Source organism: Coptis chinensis, chromosome 4 (assembly GCF_015680905.1).
Source record: "Coptis chinensis isolate HL-2020 chromosome 4, ASM1568090v1, whole genome shotgun sequence".
Classification (NCBI taxonomy): Eukaryota; Viridiplantae; Streptophyta; class Magnoliopsida; order Ranunculales; family Ranunculaceae; genus Coptis; species Coptis chinensis.
Window position 1 is genome coordinate 83,697,991 of NC_141459.1, and position 21,529 is coordinate 83,719,519.

The window sequence follows — 21,529 nt, forward strand, 5'->3', positions numbered from 1 at the left end:
ACGCCATTTTGGCGTCAAAAATTTGGCGTCTCAATTTGTGTCACTTTTTTTTGTGACGGCACTGTGGCGTTACAAATATTTGTGACGCCATTTTGGCGTCAGTAATTTGTGACGGCACTTTGGTGTCACTTTTTTTTTTGTGACGGCATTATGGCGTCACAAATATTTGTGACGGCTTGTTGGTGTCAGTTATTTATGACAGCCCTTTGCAATTAGTGACGCCTGACAGGCGTCACAAAATATCATTTAATTGAAAAAAAATAACTTTCGTTTTTGATTGCCATCCTGTTTTTCTTTTTTCTCCCCATTAAATCACCTGCATAAATACAACCATAAAAACCCCAAATGCCAAAATTTAACAAAGCATATATCACAAAATGATTAACACAAAAATATATAAAAAGATCTACCAATATAATGTAATCACTCGACTACAACTCAAGATCACATATTAAGTATTCAAGTTCATCTATGAGCAAAAAGTAATGGAAAAAAATTCATCATACATTTGTTTTGTATTCTGCAAACTAGTGAATAAAGGCAAATAGTGAGAATGTAGAAGTTATATAGACAAAAAAAGTTGTACAGGAGTGCTTCAAGACTCCACATGCCCAACCAAGCGATTGTTTGTTACTTCATAGTTGCATGGACCAAGGTGACAGACAACCTGCATGCTCAAGGAAATGGTAAATGAATAACTGAACAAGGTATGCATCACATACACAGGTAAAGTTCACCAAATTTCAGTTTTCCAGTCTTACAGCAGAAACATTGTTTAGAAATTTTTAGAGTCAAAGTAATGAATAAGAAAGGCAACAACATTTCACAAGAAGGAATAGGAGGAACTATACAAGCATAAGGAAAGAAAAAATGAAAATCCATCCAAGAATACTATAATACAAAAATGGAAAGAAAAAATCCATCCAAGAACACAAACTTTTTGTGTACCTGCAACTGCGATGGATCTATCTGTAGAGATGAATCCGGAACCGAGGTTACACAAATGCATAAAGGCATCCCACACTTGCACTCTGTGACATTTACAACGGAGTGCTGCTGATTTGCACTCGATTCAGCTTTTGCAGTGGTATCATCCTCAGTAACGTCTATTCTGGATAAAGCATCTATTGTAGCATCAATCCCATTGGAAGTAAGCGGAGGGTCATATTTCCCAGATCTGTAAAACACCAGAAAATATATGTAATATAATGTGTCATGCACAATTTCTTTTCACTAAGGTTTGAAGTTAGTTCGGGATTTCTTTTGTCAAAATCTTGCGAGTACGGAACTGAAAAGGATCAAAGTTGTGCAGCTTGTGGGAAGGTGCAAAGTTTTAAAGGTTTTTCACCTCCATCAAGTATCCCCAAAGTATTAATACAGTTCCATCTTTCCATGACTTCGGATTGGACATTTAAGCAAAATGCAATCATTACTAGTGCATGAAATAAGTTTTAAAACCAAACGATGCATTGGTAGCACACCAGACCAGACAGTATGACACAACTAAGCTTTGTGGAGTCTTGTTTAAGCTCCACCGTAAATTAAAATCAATAACATAATAGAAACACAAGGCGAAATAGAGAATTACTTTGGATCATTAAAACAATCAGAGCAAACTCTAACGCTTGTGTAAATGCCAAACTGTGGTAAAGCCTGCAGAAAATAAAATTGTGTGTATGAAAATCACTCAAGTGGAAAGTAGTGAAAATATATATAATGAAGTAATAAGTGTGAGAGTTTGAGACTTGACTCTTCAGACATCGGGCTACTTGCACTTCTCTGCCACTAATATCTTAGCTACCCTAATTCGTCAGACTAGAGGACTTAAAAGTTTAAAACATCAGGACTACATGATTCAACTGCATGGAGGCATGGAGCAGCTTCAAATTCCTTCATTTCATTTGCATTATTGCATCTTAATTCTTAAGTTTATCAATCAATCTTAATTAGGTGAGAATTAGGTCAGTTAGGTGATTTGGTTTTATTATGCACCATAATTACCAGGTAATTCTTTTTACTTGCATGCGTAAAGTTTGTTTAATTATGCGTAAATGTCAAGATCCAGCTAAATGCATTGTAGAGGTGACTGGTGTGCCGAATACAGAGGTTTACCCCCAAGTCCCCAACACTAACAACGGATATCATTACGACTCACTCACTAGTAAGCAGTAGCACTCAGAAGTCAGAACTGTCAAGTTCCATTGTAAGATTGTATCAAAACTATCAACAGTTAATTGGTGATGGTAAAATGTTTAATTTCATTATAATTGAACTGCTTGATTTCTTACAATATGCTACTACCATGTAACAGAATGCACGTAAGTAAATTACACTTGATCTCATCCATAATCTTAAAGATTGTGCTAGTGATGTAGGTAATTGACATATTAGTTACAATTTTTCCCAAGCAATAAATAGATACAACAATCTCAAAAAACATCACCCCTTCCAATTTTTATCTTAGATATCCTTCAGACGTACATTAAATAGAAAATGATTAATTTCCATGAAGCTTTTTGACCAGTAATGGACGGAAAAAAAAAATAAGACAATATAATATAGGTTTTAATCCAAACACAGTGAAAGTTTGCAAATTGTCTCTTTGACTCAGATTCAAAGGAGAGGTGTGTAACCTCAACAGAAACTGTAGTTAATGTAGCTATGATATTGAAAGAAGAATCTCAATATTGTTTAATTAGAAAGCTTGCTACTCCTTTTTGGATAAGCAGGGCTTACGACTAAGGCATCTATAATTTGATGGAATTATTTATTGCTTTGGTGTCATTGTTATGGTTGAAGTCAACAAGATATAGAACCACAATTCCTAAAAAAAGACGTTACCACTAGGAACAGCCCTTAATAACTAAACAGGTTGACATGAGCAAACATAAGAGGCATGGATTTGGAATTCTACCTTCCACTTTTCACTTAAACCTTTGAACCAATCTTGTAGCTCGACATCTCGTATGGGTTCAATTATCCCTTGTTTAATGATGGAACTCAACCAAGAGTTGCCAACAGTGACAATATCAGCTGCCATAGAAGGCTCAGGAATGTCGGAAGAAATCACAGCAGCTCCCAACTGCAAGAGCTCTTAACGAAAATGCCAGAAGAAAGACTACGTTAATAATAGTATTCAAACAGAGTTAACAATGATACAGCGGACGGTAGCAAGAACATAAAACACAAATCCTATACATCATCACAAAACCTCAACACCAAAAACCGCTTTTACGTCTTATTTTACTCCCAACTTCCCATCAATTGAGGGACTCACAACAAACATTACGAAAATTTGCAGCAATCAATTTAGAAATTCAACATAAAAAATTAATCTTGAAACTTTACAATAGTTAAAACTAATCAAAATGACTGTAACTTTACACACTGTGATCAAACATAGTGTTAAATTTTCACACACTATAAAATCAATACTCTGATCATCAAATTCACTAGAATTAAGAATCCAAGATGAAAAGAATTCATTTTAAATGGAGCTGATATATCGAAACTTTTTCTAAACCTAAATCGAGAGATCTATTTGAAACTTACAATTCTTGAGATCTACATATATATAATTAAAATGATAAATGGAAGGAGAAATTATACCTTTGCGTGCGTGAGATCTGAGACGAGAATTGGGAATCGGGATTTTAAGATGAAGGAAAAAAAAAACGGAGCGAGAGAGAAATTTTATTACGTTTGTTGGCTCGTTACTGTTTGAAAGGCAACCTTTTGCTTGTTGCTTATTACTGTCAGAAAACTTACAAATCTCGCAAATGGAGAAGAAGATGAAGAACACTTTTTTGACTAAGAGGTGAGATCGATAAAACTTTGTAACAAAATTGCCCTTTGAAGTTGCGTGAACTAACACGTGCCTATTTCTGACGCCATTTGGCCATCACTATGTTTTAGAATAAATGCCAGAATTAAATTATGTAAATTTCTGTATTTTTGTGATGATAATTATCAATTTCTGACGCCAAAATGCCGTCACAAAATTTCTGACACCAATATGGCGTCACAATTAGAAAATGCCCAGTGTCACAAATATGCTGTTATGGTGTAGTGAGCAAAAACACAATTAGAAAATGCCCAGTGTCACAAATATGCTGTTATGGTGTAGTGAGCAAAAACAAGTTTAGGCACTTGCCCAAGCCCCCACACACATAGTAAGCCCGAGCTCGACGCCGACTCGGCTTGGGCACGTGGCTTTGGGTGAGTCCTCCCTCCTAACACAAACGCCTTTGTACCCTAAGGTTATGGTAGAGGTCCTCATATATTTGCTTAGCTAGTGGTGGATAACCAATGTGGGACTATCTTCTATGTACTAAAGTGGAGAGAATACTCTTTGTTCATCTCCTCCACTTTGCACACACACTTAGTATTTTGAAAAACAAGAGATTCCAACAATTGCTTCCTAATATTCTCTGATCATCGATCTCTTCAAGTATAGTTCACTGTAATCAAACCACAAGGCGATGCAGACGAGAATTCAATTCAACAATGACGACTTGGACAATGGAAGCACAAAGCTTCCTTTGGGCGTTGGTGGACAAGGGCTGTAATGGAGGCCAGAGAACATAATTGTATAAGGGTGAGTTTTTTTATTATTCTTCACGATTGCCTTGAGCAGGTGTGGGTGAAGAAGTCGTAATCCTTCTTCTTTGTGTGTATTTCCAGTGTCAAACTTGGTAACAGCGTCACCAGTGATGAAAACTACACACATAAATTTTGGAACCCCCGACTTTGGATGCAACTCGGTCAATGGCCAAGTCGCCAAGTTATAAAACTACCTTTTATTAATATATTAAGATTCTTCAACAAGAAAGAACGTAGCATTATTACCAAGATAAAATCAAACTAAGGAATGATCATACAAAGATCATAAACATAAGCAAGAGCAAAATCAATTTAAGAACAACTGAGCAAGTAGATGAACACAACCATATCCAATCTTAACAGAATCAAGCTATAGAATAAGAAGAAGAGATAAAAGAGTTATGAGTGCAACACTTCTAATCACATCAAAACTCAAGTATCTCCTCAGTTCTTTTGGTTGGTCTTGTTATACTTCTCTTTGATCCAATTGAAACCCAAAGTGGCTCCTTCTTTCACTTTTTCAATACCTGTTGAAGCTACCGCTTTGGTTTTATCAAAACCTTCTGCTACCATCTTTCCATATTTATTGCTTGCATCACCAGTCTGCTTCTTGTTTTGTCGATCTTTTCGAGCAGGAGTGTTCGGGTCGTAGTCCCATTGCTCAGTCCATGAAGTTTCATAAGAGTTTTTCTTTTCCATGTAGATAAAGTTTTCTTTCTCAAAGAAAACTATGGGGTTGTTGTTGAGACTTGAGAATGATAGAAAGATCGATTAGAAGTGTTAATATTGAATGAACTTGAGAAAACAAAACAGGGGACTTGTTATTCTCATTTTTTACTAATTTAAAAATCTTAATCCTGAGCTACAGTCCCGCAACAGTACTATAATATTTGTTTATTTTGAATGATATCCTCACATTTTTTAAATTGTTTTGTCCATATTATTTTCCTATATTTAGGATGTTACTCTCATTGTAATCATTTGATCTGTGGATAAAAACAATATATATGTCACCGACATGCATCATACCAGTATATATAACTTACAAGACTTAACTATGAAGTCTTTTTGTAATAGCCCAAAAAAAAATCCCAATAATCACCTTCACTAGAACGCTTGATTAGGGCTATAAATGTAGTGATCATCAAGGATTTATATTTGTTAAAATAAATGTCCCATATTGAGATTACTATTTTTATTTTTTTCTCAAAGACTAAATTGAGACTCCGTTGTTAAGTACTACTAACCATAGTATAAAAATATTAGGATATGACAAAATATCGATCCTTAATTTATAAATATGTATTGTGGATATTTCTCTCTATTTGGGGATATTTGACATTGTTTCACATGCAAATATCGTAGATATATCCAAAATATCAAAAAATACTATAGATATTGTAGATATTTTTTGATATATCATGATATATAATTTATATTTATTTGAAATATAATGATAAATATTAAATAAAATTATTAACTACACAAAATATCACAAAATATCTCTAAATATCACAAATATTGTCGATATTTACAGTTGAATATATCTAGGAGCATATCGTGATATTTATATATCTTTTTCTGATATCTCGATATATATCGCAATATTTTGTACTATGTTGCTAACTATGTTAGGAAGATGCCGTCCCCTCAGGACTACCAGTACCTTCGTATCATCGGTTCATCAACTCCATAAGCGTGGTGTTTACTTTGATGGAATGAGTTTTTGTTTTCGGATTATAGGGTTGCATACCTGAGCTTTTATATGTCGATATAAACTACCGTAAAGTTTATCGTGTTTATGCTTGTTAATGAAATTTGGTACTTCTTTGTTGATAATTATAAACATGGGCTTTTTCATGTCAACATTTAGGTGTAACACATTTCTGCAAGTCCCCCATAGGAGTGGTGTCATAGATATTAGATACTGCAGTGTCCCTTGGCTAATAATCATATCAATGCTACTATGGAAGAGGGTCTGTTACCTTCAGAAGACCAGCTAGGTTAAAATCTTTTATAAAAAGAGCTTTTCCATCGATGAAGAAATTCAACTAGCTAGTTATATGGAGAGTAAACGATTTGTTCCTTATAGCAGTTGATTATTTTTGATTATTTGGAATGGATGGAGTACATCTCTGATCAATCTTTCAAAATTCTTGTAAGAAGACCCTCCTTCCCTAGTGGCTTGTTCAGCTTTTTCCTTCCATTTCAAGGCTGTGTTTCTCATCTTTCTACCTTTCTCTCCTCCTATCAGTTCCATGACAAGTTCCTTAATGTCCTCCCTTTTTACATTAGTAATTTCCATGCCAATCTTCCAGGTAGTGCATGCATATCGACAATTAGTTTGTTGCTCAGCGAAGAATGGCCAACAAATCACCGGCACACCAACACAAATAGTTTCTAGAGTAGAATTCCATCCAGAATGCGTGAGAAATCCTCCAATAGAAGGGTGAGAGAGAACTTGGTCTTGTGGACACCAGTTAGCTATCATTCCTCGGTCTTTGACATCTTCAATAAATTCTTCAGGTAGAACAGCGGATTCACCCATTAGGACATCTGGTCTTATGATCCACAAGAAAGAGTGTTTGCTATTGGCAAGTCCCCAAGCAAACTCTATCAGGTCTTGATCAGTCATAACTGTTACACTACCAAAGTTCACATAAACAACTGATTTTGGATCCCTTCTGTCCAACCATTTTAAGCACCCCAAGTCTTCTTTCCACAGGCTTGACCGGATTGATTTCAGCTGTTCACTTTCTGGCAATTGTTGAGCCAGCAAGGGCAGAGGACCAACGGTGTAAATTTGAGGAAACTTAGAAGAAATTGCATCTAAAACCTCATATTCAAAGTCGTCAAAAGTGTTGAAGACTATTGCGGAAGCAAATAGACAATTTTGCGCTTCCTCTCCCATAAAGTCTAGCATAATGTCCTCTGGATCAGTCGTTCTGATAAAGCTTGGCAAGTCCATAAGCCGGATATCTCTCATACCCGGTATCCAATCAATGGGGGTCTCCAGGTAGCCATTGCTAAGGTAACTATCGTCTGCAGATGTGTTAAAGTTTAGGAGAAGGTATAAATACTTTCACATTAAGATACTCCATGAACTACTTAATCAAAATATCAAGTTGATAGTACAAAAAATGACATGTTTTCCAGTCGATTATTTTATGGAGATAACAGTAAATTATAGTATTTTCGATTCAAATAAAATGAGTTGTTTAAATTCTGCCTTGGATGAGTTTCCAAGTTGACTTAAAAATCTTATGAAACTCCACTGACCACTGCGCATTCCCCAAGTCAAGTAACCTAAGGCTCAAGTCAACTTGATGACATACCAAATATCTCGTCTAACATTCAATCAGAGAACATATTTATGTAAAACTTCCTTTAGTCCACGGATTATGGATAGATGTTACTCTTTTACTCTGATGCAGCTGCTGCTGCGCCTTATCATGTGATCATAACACTTTGTTACTTGAGATATTCTCTGTGCGCTTACACATTAGCCAACATACGCACAGTTGTAGACATATATCGAGACGGACAAACACATTCCTGTGTTGAGCCTGAGGTTGAATGCAGGGCCCAAAATATCGCCGAGATATCCGATATCTCGCCGATATATCTCGGTAAATTGGTACACCGATATCGATTTTTTTGAGATATATCCACCGAATATTGAATCCCTTTTTTTCCGAGATATATCGGAATTTCCGATATGAAAGTTTATATCGCCGAGATAATCGATATTTCCGAGATAATCGATATATATCGGTTGACTTTTTGACCAATTGTTAATAATTTAATATTGAAATTTCCGAAATATCCTATATATCCGAGATATATCGGCGAGAGATCCGAGATATCCGAGATATATCGGTGAGATATCCGATATTTTAGAAACTTTGGACTGGTCACCAAAAGAACCGAGATATCCGATATATCCGATATATCTCGGTTTTTGGATACACCGATATATTAACCGATATCGAAATTTTGGGCCTTGGTTGAATGAGCTTATTTATACTTTACTCATCATTAAGACATTAGACTTAAATCAGTATTCAACAGTCTGCTAAGTGCTAACCGAGCCCGTGATCTGGGACACACACTCAAGAGTAGACTACTAAATATATTGAGACTACAGATCCACCTCTAACAGTATCAAAAGTGAAAACAGATAAATTATACCTTTAAGTGGTACAAGGCCTCTTTTGATGAGTTCACGGTAATGGATGTAACCCATAAATCCACAAGCTGATGCAGTCCAGAACTGAATTTCTGGAATTCCTAGTTGTTTCCCAGCTTCAATAGCAAAACTCATGATCCCATCAGAAACTATTAGACTAACTCTTGGTATACCTGAAGTTGAATTAAGCTTGTGGACAAGATTAATAGTAGGTGCCAAGCAATGTTTTCTGGTTGAATCACATATTTCAGGGGGGTCTTGGGTGGCATCTTTATCCGACGGTGGCAATCCATCGGGTATAGTTTCAAATTTGAAATCATCTAGGCCCTTTAATGAGTCGGGACCTTTAGATCGCAATAAGCGTCTATGATTGAATTCGGTGTTGACAAAGGTGATATGAAACCCTCTTGAGTTTAAAAGCTTGGCCAGTTGCATCATGGGGTTTACATGGCCTTGTGCTGGGAATGGAATGCAAACAGCATGGGGCTTCTCCGAACCCATTGATAACTCCTATCACAAGGTCGTCCATCTCTACTACTTTATAACTTGCGTGTGTGAGAGTGACCCCGATAGAGCTGTCTATGGTTTTGCTGTGTTCCTATTTTTTTTTTTTTATATTATTGTTATTATTATTATTTTTTTTTTTTTAATTTTTGTGGACCTCACCAATAAAAAAACAATAGAGAGAGACCGTACCTAGGTGGGAACCACGTGCTAAGGCTAGTATATATAACCGTAATCTCTACTATTTGTCTATTTAGGGCATCTCTAATGGAGGGTGTGAATTTACACCTCCATATAGGCTCCACATGGGTGCCACTAGGATTTTACACTCTCCATTCCACTTTAATGTATAGCATGGAAATTCACACACTGAGGCCTCTCCAATGGGAAAATTTTAAGATGGGAGTTATATCAAATAATGAATGAACAGAACTTCATCTGAAATTAAATTAAAGCTTGGTTCAACACCTCAACATCAAACTCCATTGTTGGTTTGACTGAGGCTCATCATTTATGTAACAATTGATGTCGAAATTGATCCTCAAATTCGAAACCAATCTAGAATACGATATCCAAATCTAAAACAGCAGTTTGAATGATGATTGATTCAAAAAATTATCGCATCTCTCCTTCACAAAATCAGGATAACCATAAGTCCTTCCCTTTTAGTCTTTTCAATAATTCCAAAAATTCATGTAATTAATCAAAAAACCAATGTAGTCCATCAAGATTGAAACTATGATGTTATAGTTTCTGATTTTTGCAATAGAGATTAATTTTTTAAAAAAAAGTATAGATATTGACACTAGAAGAACAAGATCAAACAACCCAACTTTTGATGTTATGTGTAGTTACGTGTTTTGCTTTTGATGTTGCTTCGGTCAATTGAGTGTGTTGATGATTGATGGAGGGGAAGGAGTGATCAGTGGTGAAGGAGAGAGGAGTGATGGAGGAAAGAGGAGGAATGACTGTAGAATTTTCTTTCATTCATATTAGCTGAAGCATAATTTGAATGGTCGCCCCTGTTCTCTTAACTCTCACACGTCACTTAAAGTGACGTCCGTACTATTTAACAATGTGAAAACAAGGTGGAAATTTCCCTCTCGTATTAGTTGATAGTTATCATATACGGTTTCCACACTCCGTTGGAACAGTGTTTTTTGTTTTGGGGGTGTAAAATCTACAACTTATACTGTTTACACCCCCCATTGGAGATGCTCTTATACGTGGTGTGGATGAGCTAGCCAAATTCCTGTCTCTCGGTTCTCACAGCCTATCTGACGATTTTACCCCTATTCCAGTTTTTAAATTATAATTATAGTTGTATACATAGTATTTTAATAATTGATATATTTAATAAGCCAAAAAAATAATATTATAGATTATCGAAAAAAAAAAAAAAAAAAAAATATTATTTACTATTTTATAAAAATCGTGGCCGTATAAGCGATATGACCTAACTAGCTGTATATAAATTCTAACCAACCCTACATTTGCTACACATATTATGCTAAACTCTTTCTTTAGGTAACAAAACATACTCTTTTTTGGTCCCCAGAGCGGTGTGCATAATTACAAGTTATGTATAAGGTCCCATTTGCTTTTTTTTTTTTTTTTTTTTTTTTTTTGTTTTTTTTTTTTTTTTTTTTTTTGTGTGTTTTACCACTATTTAATCCCATTACCAAATTAGTTAACAGTCAACCACACTACCAACCGATCAATGGGTCGTGGTTATAAGGTCCCATTACTGACAACAACACTAACCGTCCAAGTCCCACCATCTAATCAAACAATTGCTGTAGTTGACTACGTGGGTTGATTGCCAATATTCCTATGCATGTGTCCAATTTGTAAAGAGAATGCAGTTTTCCATGTTATGTTTTTTCCTTTCCAAACAATATTATAATTTGTGACTAAAATATCTTTTTCAGACTATAAATATTAATGGTTTAGAAATGGTGTGGAAAAAAAAATAAGAGTATTTTAGTTAGAAATCATAATATTGTTTGGAAGTAGGAAAAAGTGGCGTGCAAAATTGTAATCCCTTTGTAAACTATCTGTCGACAATTATGAAGTGACAGAGTAGTGCCGTATTGTATTCGTCAATGTCTCATCTTATGTGTTTTTGTTACTGTTTAACACTCGGCATTTATATTTAGTGAACTGGTTGCTCTTTAATCCGCCCAATAAAATTATTATTATTCCTCTGTTTTCACATTATTGACAATTAGTTTGTTGCTCCGCAAAGGAAGGCCACCAAATAACCTGCACTGCTGCACACCAGTAGTAATAGTTCATCAGGGAGCGTATTGACAAATTTGAGTAGGTTATTGTTAATTTGTTATCAGAGATGAAACGGTGAAGTGTGGAGAATGCCGAGGGCCAGAGCAACTGTTGTACCAGTCTTGTACTATCTGATTCGTACTTGAAAAAAAATCATGAAACTTAGATGGTAGTATGGTACCAACATTTCATCAAGCGGTTCTTATTATTTGAGTAATATTTCTTTGTGTCACGAGCTCTACTAATTGGAATTTCTGTCCAACTTATCATCTTTCTTGGCAATAATTGAGTGATTAGTGGTGCCTTAAAGTACGCATTGATGTAGTAACAACATATGTATACAATTGTTGTTTACCATTTACTAATTTAGTAATACAACTCCAAGTGAACTTGCAGACTTGCGCAGTTGTGGAAGGGCCCATACATGATGTTAGCCTGCAGAATCTTTCTGCCCATATTCAAAGTTGTACGTGTAGATATCTGAACCTAAGGGGATCTTGACTTTTGAGCAATATTTCATCAATGGGTGCATTCCAGATCTTAATCCACCAATCCCTTGGAAGTTGGAAATCATTTCTTCCATCTCTTGAAAACAAATGTATCTTTTGATGATGATTTATCCTTATAATGAAGTGAAACAAACAAACCAAGATTGATTGTCGTCCTTGGAAGGAGTTATACGTAACATTTGAAGATATACTAAAATGGTTGACAATTTTGAATGAAAATGGAAGGAGTTATACGTAACATTTGAAGATATACTAAAATGGTTGACAATTTTGAATGAAAAGTTGTCTGGTGCATAGTTGTAAGACTTATCCAACCTTTTGGATGTTGCTACCAATTCCTTTTGGATGGCACATACGATTTGTATTATGGTTTGACCATGTATAGAGAAGGTTGCTACCAATTCTAGTTAGAGGTATTGTACAGGCTGAGCATTTTTAAAGTGATGGAAGAATTAAACCAAATAGGATGAATCGCCGTGGTGAAAGCAGATTGGAGTAACTCGTTGCATTTTAAAAGTTGATGAGCTCTGGTTGTGTCGGTAGTATGCTCAAAAGTTTGAAAAGATTAGTTACATGTCCAATATTTCTTACTGGGCGCGTTCAACAAGGTCACCATAGTGCTGCCGCTTGCCAGTAACAAGTATTCATCGTACGTACATTTGGATCTTCAAATATGCATTGAGAACATGTCTGTTTACAAAATTCTGTACCACCAGACGCCTCCACAAAGTATTACCTACAAAGGGGAAATTTGACTTGTGTAGAAGCAGGCATCATCATTTTTTATGTCACGCTGCCTCGCTCATACTCCAATTACAGACATTTGAAATAACCTCAAATAGGATATAGTGCTATAAGCTAGAATGTGGCACAGACTGACAAACATCATCGTAGAAAACGCTTCAGCTTCTTCTGAAAATATCTCCAATTTACTTACTACTCAGTAAACACGCAACGAAGTAACAACACACAGGATCAACCAGACATTCATTTTACCCTTCAGAACTGATACACAATCCGCACTCAAACATTTTGAAATTTCTCCAAAGGTCAGAATTAAGAGTACCGCAGTAGTCTCTGCCATAGCGAAATCTTAGACAACAGAATATACTCGCCATTTATTCAGATATCTGACATGTATCACTTACCAACTATTAGCAGCCACCAAAGCGCAGAATGTTTTCATTTGCATTAGAGCCAGAATATAAAGTTATTCAGAAATCTGACGGAACGTTTACATTTGCATTAGATGTAAAACATTGACGGCCTAATTATTATATTGTTACATGGAACCCTCCATTGTGTTTTCATTCCAAACTCATATACTTAGTCAATAAATTCACATCAACTAGTGACATCTAAAGATTGTTGCTTAATCACTAGTTTAGCTTCTTCTACTAGCCTCAGTACCAGTAGACCTGCAGGTAGTATCTCCTTGATAAGGCAAGCACCTTCCCCAGCATACATTGCCATGCTTTCAATGTCACCTGTTGTTGAAACATTAGGAACCGTACCTGCGAAACGACGTATCTCTACTTCCTGGAAGAAAATAAATAAGAGCTGTAAGTACAATATTTAATTCATTAAGCTTTGCCATCAAGAAGAGTCCTTTACTCATAACATATTTGAAAAAACAACAGAGTTAATAACTCAGCACATCTTCTTGAACAATGTCTTTTTCTTTTTGCCAAAGGGGTGAACACCTTCTGAGTTACTGTATATTGGTCTTTTACTCTTTTCTTTATTTACATACATGGAAAACATAGTTAGGAGGATGACATATTCAACAAGCAATGGCAGAACAGACACACACTCCCACATCTTATATCCGAAAATGAGCTAATATAAAAAGTGGAACAGGGAAAAATATGAGGGAAGGAGATCGCTTAACTTCTATAACGTCCATACGCCTATAGCAACTAGCAAGTGGTGTTTAGGAGATAATACAAATTCAACTGATTACATCTGAAACTTGTCAACAAAAAGTTTGTATATTCTATATTCTTTCCAAGTATGATCTCTCAATATTCGGGTTTGTATATTCTTTATTTACTAGACCTTGGAAATATTCTATCACAAACGATTTAAGGTCAGAGAAGTTAATAAAAAGTTGCTCTGTTTGCAAAATTTTCCCTTTCGAAGAGTGCCAAGATTGTGATCACCTAGATAACATTATTATATCACTTCTGTTGTTATTCAGCACACACAGGTCGAAAGATGCAAGCTGAGATGCTATTAAACTATTATGCAGAAAGGGGATGGAATAATTGAATCAAGCATATCAAAACATCAATTTTCATCATGACTACTGGCCTACTGCTTATATAACAGAATATAATAGTACTTGCAATCATATGTGTTGCACCTCCATGTAATAAAATGAAGTTACATAAAAAAATATGCAAACCAAAATATAACAACTTGTTGAAAATATTAAATATTTCATTAGAACAGTACATAAAGTTAGGAGAAGCCAACCGTTCTATGTATCGTAGTATGGCCAATGATTGGTTGGTTTGCCTCATTTTCATGATCTGGAAGAAGCCTCCAGTCAATTAAGAAAGGGGTCTGAAGGACCCTCTGTGGAGCATCAGGCCACCTTACACGGCCAAATATATCAGTATATTCGGTTTTATCTAGTTCAACCAACTTCCTCTTGTATGTTGGATGAGCATAGCTTTCCTCAGTTGCGACAAATCTGTAAATAAAGGAACAAATTCTTAGGTAAGATCATATCTTTTCTGGGACACCAGTTTAAAGACTGCATGTCTATGTTGCAACCTGGACACTGGTCGCACGATAGCTTCCGAAAAAGCAAAAAACTGAAGTAGTTTAAATGATAAGTGTGTAAATAAAAAAAATGAAATCAGAACCTGGTTATGAAACCTAAGTGGTCGTTCTATACATAGTTTCTGGAACGAGGACTTTTATCACTCTAACTTTTTACTATAAACATCTCCTTCACAGATAGAACAACTTTCATTACAGTGTTGTTACCTTAGCTTCTGTGAAAAAGAACCATTATACCGCTCACCTAGTGCCAAGGCCGATGCCCTGAGCCCCAAGGGCCAAAGCAGCAACATAACCACGCCCATCCACAATACCACCTGCAGCAATGATGGGTATATCTTGACCAGCAACGAGATCAACTACTTTTGGCAATAGCGACATCAATCCATCCTGAAAAAACAATTAGAATCAATGCTAAAGAGATGAATAATTTTCCTATATACATCTGTAAATTAAAAACATCAAAAAGTTAAACACATTGTGTCACTTAGTATCCATGAATCGTGATATCAAAGACCATTTGTTGGTAAATGGGAAGAACATTTCGAGAAAGGTTAGATCTTGCAATATAGAAACTTCGATTCCAATGCTTTACAAACTAACTTACAGTACATATTAACTAAAAAAGATTGTAAACCACAGAAGACATACAGTACATACATACGAAAACTCTCATTCAGCAGATTATTGGATGCGAATCTAACAGTAGCACACTAGTACCTTTCCTAGGACATGTCCACCTGCTTCGCGCCCTTGGACGATGATTGCGTCCACACCAGCATTTACAGCTTTCTCAGCTTCATCAAGACTTCCAACCTATCATGGTAATATAAGTAAGCTAATTAGGTGGAAGATAAGAAAATCAAATTTGGTTTAATTAGGTACTGCCCATCTATCCCAAACACTGATTAGATCTAGATAAACTCTTGAATTAAGTCAAAGTCTAGCGAGGTGCTATTGAATGTGCCCAAATTTAAACAATATTGACTTACTTGGTGAACAACCTTGACCCCAGCTCGGTGAGCTTCAAGTACAAGTTCCTTTGGGAATTCACCCCAAGAAACCTGCAATATTCCAACCTTTTCTTCCAATATAACCTTGATGTTTTCTTTATGTGGGAATGTGAGAACAACACCAACGCCAAATGGTTGACTAGTCAACGCTTTTGTCTTTCTTATAAGCTCCCTTAAGTAATCCGGGCACTCCTATAACAAATAAATTGGTGAGAATCTGCAGTTTCAAATCAGAAAAGTGGGCAGCAGTATATTTAAGTATGATAAAAATGACTAAAAAGATGAGTTAGAAGTATGAAGTGTAAGAAGAAGAGAGAAAAGTATGCAAACCCTGTCAGGAGTTCTAAGTGTACCAATTGCACCAGCATTAGCAACAGCAGCAACAAGTTCTGGTCCTGATATATCTGGACCAAGAGGTGCTTGAACTATTCCATATTCAAAGCCTAATATCCCTCTCCAACCCATCTCTCTATCTCTCTCTCTCTCTCTCTCTCTGTTCTCTTGGAAGTCGGCGTGTGTTTTTATTTATAAGAAAAACACACGTGTTGAAAGGACACGAAGATATGCAAAGACTCCTATTTTGTCCTTTTGGAGAGAAGAACAATCACTTTTCGATTCGAACTACCAAAACTCCTCAAGTCATGTGGCCCAACAAGTTGGTTTCTGTCTGACCCCTGTTCTCTTCGTCTTCGTCTTCGTCTTCGCTCCAAACTCTGCCGAATACTCAAAATATCACGCAGATTCCCCCAAATGCATGAAATTTGTGTTTGTCCGTTTAAGTTATATATATAAAAGGAAAATGCTCCAAAACCGTTTCACTCGTGGATCCACAATCAAAGGATCTGTATATAGTATATACAACAAATTCCTTCTTGCCAAAAAAATAGGGCCCTTTTAACTCGGAAATACTGACTGGAGGGAGCGGTTCGCAAAATACCATTTACTTCTTCTTTCCTTCTAGAAAAATAGCGTTTTACTTCTTCTATAGCAATCTCTATGCAAGGCTTATCTTCTTATCTTCAGGGTCAGTTATCTTCTTATCTTCTTATCTTCTGGCGAGGAACAAAATAATCACAGAAACAAAGACTTATCTTCAGGGTCAGTTATCTACAGTGGTACAGGGGGAGCAACCAGAGATTCCACTATTATTCAAGGATTGAAGGGCTGTCTGGATTGTCATGAAGGTGTTAGTAGACTCAGACTCACTGTGCACAATTAACATTCTTATTCATGTGTCGAGAGACTAATAGGGTAGCTGATGATTTGGCATAATGGTGTATAATACTTTATACCTCCTTGAGTATGTATTTTTGAGATTGTAATGCAGGTAAGGGTCTGCTGAACCCTCAACTTTGTTAAAAAAAAAATCTCTATACAATACCACTTACTATCTTCCTCATTGACAGACTTGACTTGAAGTAGAAGAACCCCATCAAATATTTTCTCCACTCAGTAATCCCATGTTCACTAATATCAAGAAGGGGAGCAATGCGAATCAGGTGCAACACGAGTGCCTCTACTGGTCATCTGTTCACTAGTACGTTATCTCGTAAAGCAGTCTCTGGGCGACGGAAAAGAGCTCTTGACTTTAATCAAAGTGTCTGCTATGGAGTGTTCTTACAAAAACTGGTTTGGATTAGTAATGATAATCATATTTCTGTTAATGTACTTCTTTGACTAAAATGTATTATATTACCTGGTAATTATTATTGTCTCCTTTGAACCATTTTATTCTTCTTCTTTATGTTGTATGGATTGGTCTTTATTGGTATCCTTACTAGTGTTCTCTTGCAACTCGTAAATGAGAAAATTTCTAGGTGCTTGGCAGATTATCCAATCTGGTAGACTATAATGCTTACATAAACACCAAGTGCATTGCTCTGACTAACTAATTCCTAACAATCTCAAAATGTTGTTACTCAATGTAAAGGATAACTAGGAGATGCATATTGAAACTCATCACCCTCGTAAATATTCCAGAATTTGTTCACCGAATGATTTATAATGTTGGCACTTATAAAGAATGTCTCTTAAAATAAAAATATCAATTTAAACTTTCTTTTGAGGAGTTTTTAGCCTCTGTACGGCCTGGTTTTATGATAGAGTACTTGGCTTATCATAGACTGAATGCACTCAAACCAACTGTTCATCCAACTGTCTACGTTGAAACATATACCAGACAAATAAGCTATCTCTACAAATGATTCTCTTCAAGAAATTAAAAATATATATATATCAAGAAATGAGCAAATTGAATTGCTCAAAATACTTCCTTTGAAGGGAAGACAATATGTCTATCCTTCATCTCTACATTGAATGCTAAATAACCGAATTTCATCACTGTTCTGTTTCCCTTATATATAGTGTTAATAGCATGGAGGAGTTGTTTGATATCCTCACTTATTGGCCACATATCATAGTGCAGTGGTCATCTCTAGGAGCAGGAGAAGCAAATGTTATATGATGGAAAGACTACAAACTTGGAGCACTTGAGGTATGCTAATTCATCGCCCAGTAAAAATTACATGGAATAAGTCTTTGAAAAAGGGACAATTAAAGACCTGACCACCTCATGTAGTTGTTTAACACACTGCATTTGGTAAAACTCCTCTTTGATTGGGATGTAAATGGTTTTTTCTACCCCCTGGTACATTAAGTTCATAGTATTGCCACCTTCCTGAAAAACACAAGTGTCAATGTTACTACAGTAGTTCTTGAGACTTGCATCTCGACGTGATGGAAGGAAAGCTGCACTTCATCAATGATATGGAAGACCTCGAAAATTGCTACTTCCAGACTGCAAACATGGAAAACAGGTATTCCCAAGGTTACTGAGCTATAGAGAAAATTGTTAATGGATTGATGGAGCGCAATAGTAAGTTTAAGTATTCTATCAATCATTATATTAGGTATTACTTTCTTTTGGTTATATTTCAAATACTACTTTTCTTTACATTAAAGTAAACATCATTTTATCATACTAAAGGTTTATATTAACTTGTGTACTATATATTTCCATCAAATATACAATTCAGTTGCATCATTTGGCATGATTCTTTGTTCCCTCCATAAACAGGGTGCAGAACAATGTGGGGGAGGATTACTAAGATAGCAGCCAACCCATTAAACATGAATATCTTAGTTACTAGACAACTAGAGAACTGAAGTTAATTCTGCACATTCATCTAGAGAATGATTTTACTTCTTGGTTGGCATAGCAGCATTGTTGTTGTTGTTGTTGTTGTTGCTGCTGTTGTTTTTGGAGATCTAGAGTAAATCATAAAAGCCAATCCTATTGAATAGCAAAACCAATCCTCCTAATTATAAACACAATAAATCCAGCGGCTTCATTAGCCATGTCTTTCATGAAATGTATTTCCCAAATTAAATGTCTAATAACATTATTTTAACCAAAAAAGGAATTCGTTATACGGCAAAGGCATGTGTTCTTGTTGCATTTCAAATTCTAAAATTGGTTCAGAATTATGCAAAATGTCAAATTTTTAGAAAGCCTTGATGAAATATGCATTTTTGTGTAATGATGATGAATGCAGTTGGCAGTACTTAGACAAAATTTATCGACCGTATATTTGTGAAATATCTCTAGAATAAAAATCGTGAACTATAACGGACTTTCTCAAAATGCAATATTAACATATAATTAAATATGCATTCCAATCCTTGGTATTTCATAGTGGTAAAACCAATTAACCGAGTGCTTCATCTAGTTGATCTCCACGTGTTTCTCCACAGTATTGTTCCTACTGTCAGTCTATAGTGATTAGGCGGTGGGAGGAGTTGGAATCTAGTTCTATATATGACAGTATTTGATACTTTCATGTCTCAATCATATAGGAACACTCTTGAAACACTCCTCTGATTTGGCTTCCACTAACCCCTACTTCATCTGTTCAATGCTCCCCCTGGTCTTGTACTTCAGCATGTACTTGTTGTCTTTGATACAAAAGATGGTTTAGGCATTATGTTAATCTCCAGTCTCATATCAGATTAATTGTCATTCTCCTGCTCCTGTTGTTTTTCCAAACCACTGTCAAAACTTAAATCCTCCTTGGGCCATAAATGACAAACTGAAATTCCATTATTCTTCATCCCAAATAGAATAAATTAAATGAATATCTTAAAAAGATTTAGCTATATTAGAGAAGATTTCTCAGTCTTACCAAATTTGTTATACTCCCCCTCTATTTAAACCTTGTCCGGGTGAGCTTATTCTCACAACTAGAGAAGGAAAACAGAGAGCAACAGAGAAGAATTGAAAAATCAGAGAGATGGAGCAGAATGGAGAGAGAGGGCAGCAAGAGAAGGGAGTCGTGCTAGCTATCAAACAAGAACAGCAAGTAGGGGAAGGGCAGCAAACTGTGGTGAATAACCAACAAGTCCCAAGAATTCCACAGAAGCAATGTCCGCGTTGTAACAGTGTGAACACAAAGTTCTCCTATTACAACAACCATTCTCCTAATCAGCCTCGGTATCACTGCAAGACATGTGAAAGAGAGTGGACTGAGGGAGGTTCACTAAGGGACATCCCAATTGGAGGTACTTCACGGAAGGATAAACAACCTTCCAAGAGAGATTATTCTAGTGCTGATGCTCTTAGCAATATGCTTTCAGATGCGGCCAAAATAGTTCTGAATCCTACCTCTTCAGTGAAGACCAAAGAACCGATGACAATATGTGCTTTCCCGGTTGCTCCCATTGCACATGCTCCTACTTATAATTCATGTTCTGGATTTCTGTCTGCAGTCCCTACGGTACCACCTTCAGAATGCTTAACTAGCATTGGGGATTTTGCTCTTTCAGGAGGACTCAATTTCCATCCTGATGTTCTGCAACAGCAGCAGCAGAGGCATCTAGAACAAGAGCAAAATAGAAGGCAACAAATGCAGCAGCAGAGGTTGCTACAGCAACAGCAGCATAGGATGCAGCAAATGCAGCAGCAGTGGCAGTTACAACAGCAGCTGCATAGGCAGCAACAGTTGCAACAGCAGAGGCTGCTCGAACTGCAGATACAACTACTTCAGCAGAGGCAACAAGAACTGCAGCAGCAGCAGCAACTAATACTGCATCAACAAAGGCAACAAGAACTGCAGCCGCAGCATCAGCAGATTCAATTCCTAGAAACTTCTAGCTCGGATACAATAGAGAACACAGTGAGCCAATGGTTTCCTGAAAATGTGCCTTTTACTACTTCGGACTTACAGGAGATTTTCAAAGACAGCAATAACGTTTTAGGTCCTGAAGCAGTTTCTAGAAGCGGCAGCAATGAGATTGAAAACAAAGATATCAATGGTTCTCCTATGAACCCTTATTACTGGCCAGATTTTGATCCTCCTCCTCTTTCATGAATCCGGAGTGTCAGAACATTTGGAAATAAATGGCAATTTCGAATTTAGTCGAGCCATGACTTTGAACTATCAGAAAATAAGTGATCGGATAAGTTATAAAAGATCACAGTTATTTTAGTAATCTGTCTGTTGTCGTAGTTTTTATAAGTCCTGTGTGTTTATTAGTCAAAAGTCTCATTCAGTTTGAGTTTTGGTGTCTTTGTTAGTTTACTGAAAGGGACATGAGAAGAATGCAGATGATTATGAATAGACCAGATGGTACTTTCTTTCTTT

At 36.2% G+C, this 21,529-nt stretch overlaps 4 protein-coding genes across 11 annotated transcripts; 1 reads left to right on the forward strand and 3 right to left on the reverse strand.

Annotated features, from left to right (window-relative positions):
- Positions 1–337: 337 nt before the first annotated feature.
- On the reverse strand, positions 338–4,683 carry LOC147505203 (uncharacterized). 2 transcript variants are annotated; one of them, XM_086557785.1, is made up of 5 exons: positions 3,610–4,683; positions 2,915–3,082; positions 1,589–1,653; positions 949–1,177; positions 338–667 (listed from the first exon to the last, which is right to left on the reverse strand). In XM_086557785.1, exons 2-5 carry the CDS (start codon positions 3,038–3,040, stop codon positions 596–598), a joined length of 492 nt encoding a protein of 163 aa, XP_086413911.1. In that variant the 5' UTR covers positions 3,041–3,082; positions 3,610–4,683; the 3' UTR covers positions 338–595. The 2 variants fall into 2 exon arrangements, with proteins under 2 accessions (XP_086413911.1, XP_086413910.1); XM_086557784.1 differs by having other exon boundaries at positions 2,915–3,093.
- Positions 4,684–6,680: 1,997 nt separating this feature from the next.
- On the reverse strand, positions 6,681–9,348 carry LOC147505204 (7-deoxyloganetin glucosyltransferase-like). The gene is made up of 2 exons (XM_086557783.1): positions 8,794–9,348; positions 6,681–7,644 (listed from the first exon to the last, which is right to left on the reverse strand). Exons 1-2 carry the CDS (start codon positions 9,290–9,292, stop codon positions 6,689–6,691), a joined length of 1,455 nt encoding a protein of 484 aa, XP_086413909.1. The 5' UTR covers positions 9,293–9,348; the 3' UTR covers positions 6,681–6,688.
- Positions 9,349–13,255: 3,907 nt separating this feature from the next.
- On the reverse strand, positions 13,256–16,357 carry LOC147505205 (Aldolase-type TIM barrel family protein). The gene is made up of 6 exons (XM_086557793.1): positions 16,221–16,357; positions 15,870–16,082; positions 15,598–15,693; positions 15,122–15,267; positions 14,566–14,785; positions 13,256–13,626 (listed from the first exon to the last, which is right to left on the reverse strand). Exons 1-6 carry the CDS (start codon positions 16,353–16,355, stop codon positions 13,432–13,434), a joined length of 1,005 nt encoding a protein of 334 aa, XP_086413919.1. The 5' UTR covers positions 16,356–16,357; the 3' UTR covers positions 13,256–13,431.
- A 655-nt stretch (positions 16,358–17,012) lies between these two features.
- On the forward strand, positions 17,013–21,529 carry LOC147505206 (uncharacterized). Of its 7 annotated transcripts, none has more exons than XM_086557791.1 (5): positions 17,013–17,217; positions 17,297–17,589; positions 18,316–18,384; positions 18,599–18,706; positions 20,712–21,529. In XM_086557791.1, exons 4-5 carry the CDS (start codon positions 18,652–18,654, stop codon positions 21,254–21,256), a joined length of 600 nt encoding a protein of 199 aa, XP_086413917.1. In that variant the 5' UTR covers positions 17,013–17,217; positions 17,297–17,589; positions 18,316–18,384; positions 18,599–18,651; the 3' UTR covers positions 21,257–21,529. The 7 variants fall into 7 exon arrangements, with proteins under 7 accessions (XP_086413917.1, XP_086413914.1, XP_086413913.1 ...); XM_086557792.1 differs by having other exon boundaries at positions 17,081–17,217; positions 17,297–17,519; XM_086557788.1 differs by having other exon boundaries at positions 18,311–18,384; positions 18,599–21,529.

Bases quoted from the DNA above. Each gene is read 5' to 3' on its own strand.
- LOC147505203 (XM_086557785.1), bottom strand. From the start codon at position 3,040: ATGGCAGCTGATATTGTCACTGTTGGCAACTCTTGGTTGAGTTCCATC. The intron at 1,654-2,914 runs GTAGAATTCCAA...TATTTTCTGCAG, and splicing joins GTTTAAGTGAAAAGTGGAAG to GCTTTACCACAGTTTGGCAT. The intron at 1,178-1,588 runs GTAATTCTCTAT...GGTGTTTTACAG, and splicing joins GATTGTTTTAATGATCCAAA to ATCTGGGAAATATGACCCTC.
- LOC147505204 (XM_086557783.1), bottom strand. From the start codon at position 9,292: ATGGGTTCGGAGAAGCCCCATGCTGTTTGCATTCCATTCCCAGCACAA. The intron at 7,645-8,793 runs GTATAATTTATC...ACACATCTGCAG, and splicing joins AGGCCTTGTACCACTTAAAG to ACGATAGTTACCTTAGCAAT.
- LOC147505205 (XM_086557793.1), bottom strand. From the start codon at position 16,355: ATGGGTTGGAGAGGGATATTAGGCTTTGAATATGGAATAGTTCAAGCA. The intron at 16,083-16,220 runs GTTTGCATACTT...TATTTGTTATAG, and splicing joins CACTTAGAACTCCTGACAGG to GAGTGCCCGGATTACTTAAG. The intron at 13,627-14,565 runs GTTGGCTTCTCC...ATTTTCTTCCAG, and splicing joins ATACTACGATACATAGAACG to GAAGTAGAGATACGTCGTTT.
- LOC147505206 (XM_086557788.1), top strand. From the start codon at position 20,180: ATGGAGCAGAATGGAGAGAGAGGGCAGCAAGAGAAGGGAGTCGTGCTA.